General features: G+C 41.1%; 1 protein-coding gene across 3 annotated transcripts in view; it reads right to left on the bottom strand.

Moving 5' to 3' along the window:
• TERF1 (telomeric repeat binding factor 1) overlaps window positions 1–10,611 on the bottom strand; it is a 23,743-nt gene extending 13,132 nt beyond the window's left edge. For 2 of the 3 annotated variants that reach the window (XM_006015302.3, XM_025200230.1), the window contains exons 1-5: window positions 10,297–10,611; window positions 6,245–6,340; window positions 4,912–5,042; window positions 2,758–2,838; window positions 582–731 (exon numbers count right to left, since the gene is read on the bottom strand). In XM_006015302.3, the coding sequence (XP_006015364.1) occupies window positions 582–731; window positions 2,758–2,838; window positions 4,912–5,042; window positions 6,245–6,340; window positions 10,297–10,516 (678 nt within the window). In that variant the 5' untranslated portion in view covers window positions 10,517–10,611. Of the gene's footprint in view, window positions 1–581; window positions 732–2,757; window positions 2,839–4,911; window positions 5,043–6,244; window positions 6,341–9,729 lie in introns of all 3 variants that reach the window. The other variant, XM_025200225.1, reaches the window with a different exon arrangement.
• Between the last annotated feature and the right edge of the window lie 821 nt (window positions 10,612–11,432).

Raw genomic sequence — 11,432 nt, forward strand, 5'->3', positions numbered from 1 at the left:
GCAGGAATACTTCTTCTGCCAATTTTAAAATCAGTGGTGCGCCATGGAGTAAGTGTATTATTTACTTCTCAAAAGAAAGAAAAAAAGAAAGCCAACCACCGATGATTTAATTATTGCTATATTGTTGTTAAAATTTTACCTGTTCTTATCTGGAGGTTAACAACATTTTAGGCCTTTTTAGTTTTTTGGTGTAAGGAAAACAAGTAAGACAGCTAGTTAAAAATGAAATAGCTAATTACATTATTTTATGCAAATTCCAGGTAAGTGGTCTTCTTGTACATACACTAAATAGGATCCTTCTTTAGTTCTTAGTTTTGCTTTTCTGAAGACAGAGTATAGGGAATAAGGTTGCAGATTTGCCTTCTGCAGTTTGTGTAAAGTTTATTTCTTTCTTTTCCCAACTGAGTGTGCCATCTCGTTTAACAGAACCATACATGGTAAGACAAGGCAAGGCTCTTTTCTGCTCAACAGCTGTCCTCAAGACCACTCAAATCATCATCCTAATTTTTTTTTCTTTCAGCTCAATACAAATAGTGTATGGGAAGGTTAAAGCACCAACTTTAAGTCTCATCTCAACATACCTTAATTAGAAAGTTAGCTGCACTTTTTTTCAAGAAATCATCGATGTAAGACTTGATTTTATCCATTAAGAGATTGTAACTGAAATTCTGGAGGAAGGGAACATATGGGTCTCTCCTGTTAATTATCATGGTCAGCTTCATTCTTAGAGTCTAATACAAAAACCCCCCAAAAAACAAACAAACAAAAAATATTACAAAATTTTAACTTATTACTGCATTTACGGTATCAGCAAATATTTTCAAGTTAGCATTTTTCAAATATGTATTCTGCATTGAAAGTTAAGCTACACGTGCATTTTTACTAGTAAAGCAAGTTCTCTGAACATATTGCCTACACTGATCTCTACCACAGTTTGTTCGTTTTAGAAACATTTCAAACTTTACTGTGTGGGTTACACATACAACCAACACACAATCTTTCTGACATCCCAAGCTGCCCTGTTTTCCCTTCACTTTCTTGAGGCATATTCGAGAACTCCTACAGAAGTGGAGATAAGGACACTGGGGTGGCACAATACATCCAGAAAACATAAATTAGGAGCTGCTTTACTTTTTCATTGTCTCCGTTGATTATTGCTGAAAGAGCTTAATATTACTGAGAGAGAGGGCCAACTAGTATTAAAGTATTAAGCCTTTCTGAAATAAATGTGGAATCAAGATATGACCTGAACTCTAGATGACAGCTTTTGAAATGTTTTAAATAGCACCACCAGTTTGTCACGGATGCTGATGTAGCTTTAACCCCATTCTTTCTGGTGCAGCAGTTTGTGGTCGTGGAGGTCTATATGCAATCATGTCTCTATGTTTAGTCGGTCTTAAAATTTATCATTTTTCTCCTAGTTAGAAAATGATGAGTGATGCATTTCTTATTAAATATGTTAAACATGTCAAGTTTTATTTGGATAGAAATTGGAATTCAATTAAAAATGAACAAACAGCATTTTAAAATCATTTAAGAAAAATATATTTCTGTATCCAGCATATCTGAAGGTCTAATTTTTTTATAATAGGTTTCGCATTTCATTGCGATTAAAATGAAAGTTTTTTCCATAGTTATCTGCCAAGATTTTAGAGCTAGTTAATCTCATTCTCGTACCCCAGCTCCGTAGAGTGGAAGAAAACAAGCTTTCATGCTTGTTTAAATTTCTAGTTAGTTGCTTGTTTCTTATGAATTACAAATAAAGAAAAAACATTCCCTTTGCACATGAAAAAAGCAGAAGTTGGGTTAATACTTCAACAACCTCTGGTTTCAAGTACTAGCCAGGAGTTGTCTCAATTCAGAATTGTGACCTTAAAACTTTACCACAAAGCACATATTTTAAATGATTAAGAGTTTAAAACCTTAACAAAGGTTGTCAAACCCATTTAAAATTGAATGCATCCTTAAAAGTTTTAAATTTAAATAAAAAAAAGTCAATGTATTTAACAATCTTCATGTAAGTCATCTCAATTCAATTAACAGCTCACTGGAGATTTGGATCACACTGGGTGTGCCTACATGTGCATATTAATATGCAATAAACTCCAGTGCTTATCGCACCAGAGTTTATTGCTCCTGGGCACCACTTTTACACCTGTGCCCAGGCATGTAGAGCCAGCTTAGAGGGCCATGAGGATGCTCCAGTGTAGAGCTAGCCAGTAAGTAGTCCCTGCACTGAAATGCCCTCATGCCCCAGCCAGCCCCGAGAGTGTCTATACGAGCGCTGCTGCGCATGAAAAAACTCTGCAGCAGGATAGTACTTGTATTTACAAGTACTACTTGCTGCGGAGTTAATTTGTTTCCTGAGGCTGAACAGGGCTGTATGTGTAGATGCTGAGACGTTTACTGTGAAGCTAATTAGACAACTTAAAAGTAAATGTCTCATGTAGACAGCCACTGTCTTCATTTGGTTCAGGCAGAGGATGGGTATGAGCATCAGACCTTGGTATAACTGGTATTTGACTAAAGTTTTAGACTATATTAATTGTATCGAGCTTACATCATGCCTTAAAAACTTAATTTAGGTAAGGCTGTATTTTCTACTCCACGTCCAAATCCTCTCTCACCAAGTGAACTATAAAGGTGAAGAAAGGAAAAAATAATCACTTTCAGGCTAAATTATCTGATTTTTCTTCTACAGTTCTACTCAAAGCTAAACATATACAGTTTAAAATAAAAAGGTTATAGATTACCCACCTTATTTGGTTCCGAATCTAGTCTGTCAAGGACTTCAGAAGCCTCCTTATAGTATCCTTTTTCTATGTAGACTGCTACAGCCTATACAGAGGATAAATAGAATTGTAACTACAGGACACACTGAATTCAGTACTATTGAGATCATTTTGAAAAGCATACGTAATGTTATATTTAATGCCAAAACATGATTCTTAATTATTTTGAAAGAGAGAGCGCAATCCAAAGCAATCTGTTTGTACTAGTAATCTTTATTTAGCTTTTGGGCAGAGGTAGCACAGGTAAAACTCATCAGACCACACAGGGCAGATCTGGGTTGCAGGGCTTGTCTGCAAGCTGAATTCAGAGCATGGAGCTGCCTAATTTGTTCAGTGGGGGGTGCTAGCAGGGATGGAAATTTAGTGATTGGACAAACTCCCAGAGCCACAGCTACCACCACTTGTCCAACTGCCACATTTCTAGACCCTTGGGCAGCCCCACAGGCCACATGACACTGTTCTACGATCTGGAGTTGGTCCAGGGATCAGAAATTTGGTAGTGAAACAAATTGTGTCTGCCACAGTTCCAGGAGCCACAGCAGTTGCACCGCCACTGCTGCAATTAAATTTCTGGCCCCAAGGGCTAGATGACAGGGCTCTGAACTCTAGATCTAGCCTGCAGGCTGTAGTTGACACCCCTCCTTTTGGGCAAGAAAGGTATTTTATAAAGCAGGTATGCTCAAACTTTTGGCTATGTATGTTAGATAAGTGTCCAGTCCGCAGGCCAGATTAGAACGTGGGCCACTCTGCTCACTCCCCAGCCATGCCACTCACTCAATCTAGCAAGCAGGGCCACATTATCTGGCCCATACGGCTCCCCTGGGGTCCAGCAGTTAGCTGCCATTTCCTCTGGCCTGAGGGGAGCCCCTCAGGCTGGGGGACAAGCACTAAAGAGTGGAAAATCCAACCTTATTATTTTGCATTTAGCTATGGTACAGTTGAGATAAGAAATTAATTGGAAGAAAAACAAGATTTGCAAGTTTCAAAGAGATTAGATATTCAGGAGGATAACACTTATTTATTTATAATATTATGGAGGAGTTTTGAAAGGAATGTTAATCATCACAAATGAAGACTTAAAACTAAATCTCTATCAGAGGTTAGAATGAAACCCTGAGATGGGCAACAGCATGTCCTCTTGAAATTCTTTTAATTTTTTTTTTTTATTTTTTTTTTGTGAGAGTCAGCACATTACCACTTGAACATATCTAATATTGTTGCTTTTCTACTAGTACTAGCTCACTGCCAGTCATGTATGACAGAGGGAGGGGTGCAGGTGGGGACAGAGGCCTACATCTGGCCTCCCCTACCCTCCAGACAGGACAGACTTTTATAATATTAAAGATATTTTTGTAAAATAGTGAACTCAAATGGTAACATTAAAGTTGAATGTGTAGACCATGTTTTTACAGTGCACAGGATATCCCAAATCATTAAAAATTGGTAAGTAACTGCGCATTTCACATATACAAGCTACAATATTGTTTAGTACTATTTCCACAACAAGTTTCTTGTCTGAGTCTTATTTTAAAATCCCAGTACAAATCTAGTATCTTATAAATAACCATTTCAACTTAGTAAGTGTTTTTCCATACAAGCATTTATTTACCCCTACTTTGGCAGCAGGGACAGCCAAAATGGAATTTTATCAGGAACTTCAAAGAGTGTATTAGGCTAAGTCAAGCATAAGAGAAAATCATGTCAGCTCCAAAAGTAATTTCAATAAGAAATAAAAAACCAAAGCAAAAACAGGATTTTTAAAAAAATTAACATTTTTAGTCAGAAAACAGATGCAAACTGAAACTGCAGTAAAAATGCAAGTTTTTGATGTTTCTGATTTAAGAGAAAAATGCTAAAAACCAAACATTTCCCAAAATAAAAAACTATAATTTCCTTTTGAAGTCTAAGCTAGTTACAGTACATTTTTAAAAGGTTAAATGAAAACAGAACATTTCACTTAACAAGAAACAGAATCTTTTCCTGATTGTTAGTTTGCAAGTATATATCTTAGTAGGCAAGCTCAATTCAAGCTTCTATTGAAATATATTAAAAAAGTGTCAAAGTTTTCTTTGAGCTTTTCTTTTGCTGTTTGTTTAAAATATTTATACAGATCACACACCTGAATCAGAATTAAGCGCCGAATATCTTCATGCAGTTTTTCTAATTTACTTTCCTCCTTTTCAAGTTGTACCCAAATTGACAAAGCAGATTCCAATGGGGAAATTCTTTGATCACTTTCAAAATGATAACCTGAGGAGGAAGGGCAAACTCAAACATTTTAGAGTCACTTGTGAAATGGCAAAATTCATAGTATAATATAGAATAATACTATTTTCCAATAGTTAAAAATAGACTCATGGGAAGATAGGACTGGAAAGGACCTCAGGAAGTCATCTTCTAGTCCAGTCCTCCTATTCAAGGCAGAACCATTCCCAACTAAACTATACCAGCCAAGTGTCTGTTCACCCTGTTCTTGAAAGTTTCCAGGGAACAAGAGTTTGAAACTTCTTTAGGTAGCCTGTTCCAGTAGTTTTAGACCATCATGGCTACCACTTTTATACTTAAAAACACCTTGTCTAAAAGTACAAGTAGTCAGTGTGTTAGAGGCAATATATTTTATTAGACCAACTAAACAGTTGCAAAAGTCTTTATTTGGAACCTTTTGGGCACATGGATAGATGGATGGAGGAGGGACTATTCTCTGTAGGGGACAGAATAGGGAGCCCTCAATGGCTTCAAACTGCAGCAAAGGAAATTTAGGTTGGAGATTTGAGAAGAACTTTCTGGCTACGGGTGTAGTAAAGCACTGGAACAGGCTACCTATATGTGCGTGTGTGTATTTTTTATTATATACATACATACATACATAAAACATCGTGAGAGAGAGAGAGAGAGAGAATCTCAGTTGAACACAACGCTTTATTGATATGTTTACAGTTTTAAAGCAATTCAGAAGCCTACCAGTGCCTCAATCACTATAATAAAATAAATTCTAAATATCTATAAACTTTGACATTTGATTTTGGGTTTATCATGGAAAAATCAGAGCTTCCCCTTTTGATCATTTGTGCTTTTGATTATTAAACAAACCCTAGACTACATCTTTTGACTTATTTATTGCACTAAAACAAGATGTATAGAACAATCTTTAAAAAAAAAAAAAAATCCTGTTCATCCTCTTGCCCAGACAGGACTGCTCATAGCAGAGTAAGAGGTTGGGGAGGGGAGCCCTAAATATGAGAACAAGAAAACTGAAGACAAACCATGCCCAATTACTTTTGGCAAAAAAATATGGCTAGGAAAAAGTTAGAATTGTCACAAGTGGCGAGGAAAATAAAAACAGTTATTATCTTGAGTTTTGAGCAAAAATAAATAAGACATCACATCACATAAATTAATCTGACTAATGTCTCTAAACTACAATGAAGGAAATGTAATGAAGAAACATTTACCAAGTGATTTCCCTTCTGCAATTCGTGCCAAAAACTGACACAGGTTCACTGCTTTCCTCTGATGTGCAGTGATTTTGGGTAGTCCATTAATAATAGCTGAAAGAAAAAAAAGTGACCTTAATCAGTTCCGTTCCAGCAGCACCACTGTGTGGCTAGAAGTATAACAAGCCTAAAACTTACATAGGTGACATATAATAGTAAAAGATTTAAAAATTTTTCTAACCAGTTAGAGCATTAAAACAAGCTATGAGCTATTTGCAAATTTATGTTAGCAAACAACATTTTCCTAAGTTACTAAGTGATGGAAAACACATTACTGCTTCAGACAGACTTGACTAGAGAAACATTCATCTCGAGTTTTACAGAAACCATTTGAAAGAGAGACATAAATAGCTAACAGGTTTATTACACTGTCTATAATAATTAAATTTAGATTTTCTATAGTAATTAAATTTAGAACACAATATCATATGGAGTGAAGCATCAGGATCTTAAAATGAAAGGCAACAACTAGAGAGTTCAGATGCATTCCCCTGGCATGCCCCTAAAGTATGCACTGGCACTTTGGCAAGGAACAAGAAACCGTACCTTGAAGAAACTCAGTTGTTTCTACAGGAAGTTGCTACTTTCAGTTTGTTACCATAGCAACAGCAGGAGCTCAGAAAGGTTAAAGCACATAAGAGGGAAATCCTCTTCACAAGGTAGAGGCGCCAGATGGATTATTATACCTATTAGGTTGGGAATGGGTTTTGGAAAGTCATAATTGAACCACCATGGGATTATTTCCATGGCAACAGGCTGACCTGATTCACCATCATTAGAAATATTAAAATAAGATGGGGGGAGGGGAGCAGAGTGGAGGGGCAAAGGAATATAAATAAGGAGGGCAGATGCACATTACTTTTTTGAGCTTCAAGATACCATATTAAAGAAGTGGATTGCAGTTTGCCACTTAAAAACAAAACCAGTAGGTGAAAATATTAACATCTGTTAGACTTAAAAGTTGTATCAAGTTATCAGGAGGAGTTTTTGAGGTAGACTGCCTCCAAGATCCAAGGAATTGATAGCATTTTGCCAATGCTTAATATTGAAAAAATATATAATCTCACAACAAGGTGAATTTACATTGATACTTTAAAGCTTCACATTTTTAAGGCACTATTAATGCCGAGTTAATAAATCCTCAGGGCTCAAAGAGGAGGGGAAGTATCCAAAAGAAGAGGTGCCCAGTAGATTATTGAATGCTACACAAGAATCAGAAACACTGGTAGAAACCGAAGACACCTATTCAGCACATCACGTAAATGCTGCGTTTACGGGGGCCAGACTGGGGCTCCCAAGTCCTGCATTAATGCTACTAGAGGGACTGTGTAATGGTTTCTCTTTAGGTATAGAGCATTCTATAGCTACTTTGTCCTGTAGATGGAACCAGAGTTTGAAAGATTTTTGAAGCCAGCAGAAAAGTGCAGCTAAAAAGTTTTTAAAGGAAAAAAGGACAGGAAGGGATGTCCTGAATCAGGCAACCAGCCACACAACAATCCCTTTCACAAACTCCTCAAGTGGAACATGGATGATCATCAAAAACTGTTCACAGTATTCCAAGTCTCATTAGTTCACTGTACAACAGAATGAATTGCTCCCTTTCTATTAGAAAAATACCCCACCAGGTATATACAAGCATTGCATTTGCCTTTTTCACAGACAGATCTGTGGCTCAGTCATCTTGTGATCCACAATTATACCAGGTCTCCCTCTTGTCATGTCTACCCAACACCCTCAAAGCTTACAGAAGAAATGTGTTAGTCCCTAATTGCATGCACATACTTTCTCTCTGCCATATTATATTTAATCTTACTTTTATTACTCTAATCATCAAGCCATCCTATTCCTCCTCTGTGATATTCTGTTCTTCTTGTGTATTGATACCTCTTTGACATGACATCAAATATTAGCATATTCCTACTTGAATGATCTTGGTTTAAAAAGTATTAAATAGATCAGGTCCAAGACAGATCACTGGGAAACTCCTCTAATGACAACCTCACAGACATACCCCCGTTTTCAAACGCACTCTTATTAGCATCTCTCTTAAGTAGCTCCTTACTCACCTTACACTTCTTGTACTCATCTCCATCTTCCCTAAATAAATTACCTGCCTGGCACCATATCAAATGCTTTACTAAGCCCTAGAAAGATCAGTCTATAACATTTCCTTTGCTGAGAAAATTATTTATCTTTCCAACGAAAGAATACTGGTTTACCCTGGCGCAATATAACTTCAGGAAACCAAAACACAGCAAGGAACAAGCATTCATTTTTAGTACCAGAAGTTTCCCAGAAATTTTTTGAGGCACTAGAAATTGTGGTGAGAGGGGTATTCCAGCTTGCAGCTGCCTTTTCTTCCTTGCAGACAAACTGGCACTGAGCTCTGACCTCAGGGAAATGGCTCCATGATGTCACCCGTCTGGAAAAAGCATGGGAGGCAGAGACAGTGGTTCCCAGAAATTAGGCAGAAGGGAAATGCCCCTGGTTTATGGAAGGCAAAAAGGAGGTGGGGAGGGGGCATGCACTGGGACCTCAACTCCTCCCAGGGTTGACAAATTGAGCAGTGGGGAAATACTCCACACAGCTTCCACAAACCAGGGTGACTGGTCTGTGGAAGGTGAAGAAGCGGGGCAGCAGCAGCCTGACTCATCCTGGTGGCTAGGATGAGTCAAGTGGTGGGGATATATGCCCAAGGTATAGAGGCATTCATTCTGCCACAAGGAACTTGCGCACAGATGAGATCTTCCTGGCCAAAAGTGGAAGCTCTCTTTGGCAGATCCACCAGGTTTCTTCCATAAGAAATTGCAGAAATGCCTATATGCTCATAGTTTCTAGTGGTAGAGTGGCATTCTCGACATGCGACACCTGTTCACACCTCATGAATCACAGCCTTTAGTTAAATATGCCAATAATGCTCACTGTTAAAAATATAAGTGCTGTTTGAAATGTATATTTGTTCAGATTCAGCTTCTAGTAATTGAGGATCTTGTTATAATGTTGCCAGCAAGATTGAACAATCCTGTACTAATACACTTCTGCTTTTTAAGTAGGTAGGCTGATCAAGTCACACACAGGCTATGCTTAAAAAGCTAGAGTTCCTGAAGTTGCCCTAAGAGTCTTCTGAAAGCCTTTGAGAAACTGTGGGCTTCTGGAGATCTGTCTGACTGAGCACAGGTCCCCGGGGACCGCTGCAGCTGCCGAACAGTAAGCTGGCAAGAGGTGAGAATCAGCATGACTGACATGGGCAACAGGATCTGTTGCTTACACAGACCTGGATGCATTTTCAACAGAGTAATGCATCTATACTGCAAAACAAACAAACAAACAAACAAATTAAATTAAAAAAAAAAACAAGGGGTGCAATCATGCAGTTTGATCTCTTTCAGGTTTGTTGCACCCGAGGTCTGAGATAGCCTGAGTTGTGTGAACTGGAGTCTTACCGTGTGTTAACGAACTGTTCTGGAATGGGCTTGGTTGACGTTGTGGATAAACTTCTCCAGCAGCAAGACAGGAACAGCTGCCCGTTTTTGAGCTCTGCCTCCTCACAACCCCATAGTTCCCGTCTTCTGCTGTTTTGCTCACACCCTGCTTGTGCCCTCCTCTGCTCCAGGGCCAACTTGCCCAGGCCCCAATCTTCTCATGTAACCATGGGCACATTGCTAGGTGCCCACTTCAGCACCCAGCTTGGGACAAGCTCAGAGCAGCGGACCGTCGTGAGGCAGGACACTGGCTCCCTCTGGGAGGCCAAGGATCGGAGGCAGGTGCGACTGCAGTCCTGGGGTCACTCCAGCCCCAAACACCGGTGGGAGCCCTGTTGTCTGTTTAGAGGAAGCGGGCCAGAAGCTGCCCTCTTCAATGCTGACACATGGTTGAGCCGGCACAGGGGGGCAGTTATTTTGGGGGGGTGAGTTACTAGGCAGCTGCGGCACATCTACATGTGTTGCACCTTAACCCACCAAGTGCCCAGCGTGGGGCAGGGGCCTCCGAGCCAAGGACCCGTCCCTTACCCTGAGCCGCATCCCGGCTCCGCTGGAAATCCGGCACGCGGCCGTCGCGAAAATGACGGCACAAGCAGTGGCAGGTGAACTCCAGCATCCAGCCCGCGGCCACCGCCTCCACCTCCGCCAGCAGGTCCGGGGAAAGAGGGGCGTCGGGGACAGCCGCGGCCCAGCTCTCGGGGGCGCGGCTCCGGGGAGACAAAACTGCGGACCCGACCGCCGGCTGCATTTGGAGCACGCACACCAACGGTTTCGTGCCCTACGCGCCCGCCTGCGGCCCCGCCTCCTCCGCGCCAGCAGCCAACCGCGGGCGCCCCCGAGGGCGCGCAGCCCCTCCCTTCCGCATTCGTCACAACTACTTCCGCTCCCGTGGGGCGCGTGGTGGTGAACGCGCTCTCCTGTGACGTAAATAAACATTCTCAGGGACCTGGGCGCTGATTGGCTGAGAGGAGCCGCCCGCCCCTCCCCTCGGCTGTGGGCGGGGCGCCGGGGTTTCCCACAGCTTTCGCTGTCTCGGCGTCACAGTGGCTCGCGCTTGCTTCGTTTTCTGCCGCGCGCGCTCTGTCCCAGCAGCGCTGCCGCTTCCCGTGCCATATTAGCGAACATTGAAATGAGTCGACCCCTTCATAGGAACCAGCCCCACCTTACAGCAATGAATGGTGTAAAACAAAGAATACGTTTCTGTGTGTGTGTGGGGGGGTATTTTATTTTTTAATTTTTAGTGTCCCAGGTCAAATTAGCCAGACCAGGTCCAATCCGTTCGAGTCATCCAAGAACCATATGTGGTCCTGCTGCCAGCAAGCATCCTCCATCCCAGCTTGGGGCTTCAGATATTTCCAAATCCTTTGGCAGGCATCCTACGTGCAAGCCCGAGCCCTGGGGTTCAGGTACCCCCGAGTGTCGCTTGTCTTCAGCCATATGGCCGCACAGAAGCAAGCTAGGGAGGAGTCTCCCATTTCCATAAAGTGGGTGTGTAGCCGAGATCCTCCCGCTTGAAGCTGGCGAGTGGAAAGCTAGTTATGAGGGTCTCGTAGGGAGCCCTGTCCACAAGCAGACAAAGGTGCACCCTGTGCTACACAGTGCCATTTTAATTGCCTTACCTTGGTCAGGGTATTTCCCCTGCCACCATTGTGGTCATGGTATTC

Source organism: Alligator sinensis, unplaced genomic scaffold, assembly GCF_000455745.1.
Source record: "Alligator sinensis unplaced genomic scaffold, ASM45574v1 scaffold71_1, whole genome shotgun sequence".
NCBI lineage: Eukaryota > Metazoa > Chordata > Crocodylia > Alligatoridae > Alligator > Alligator sinensis.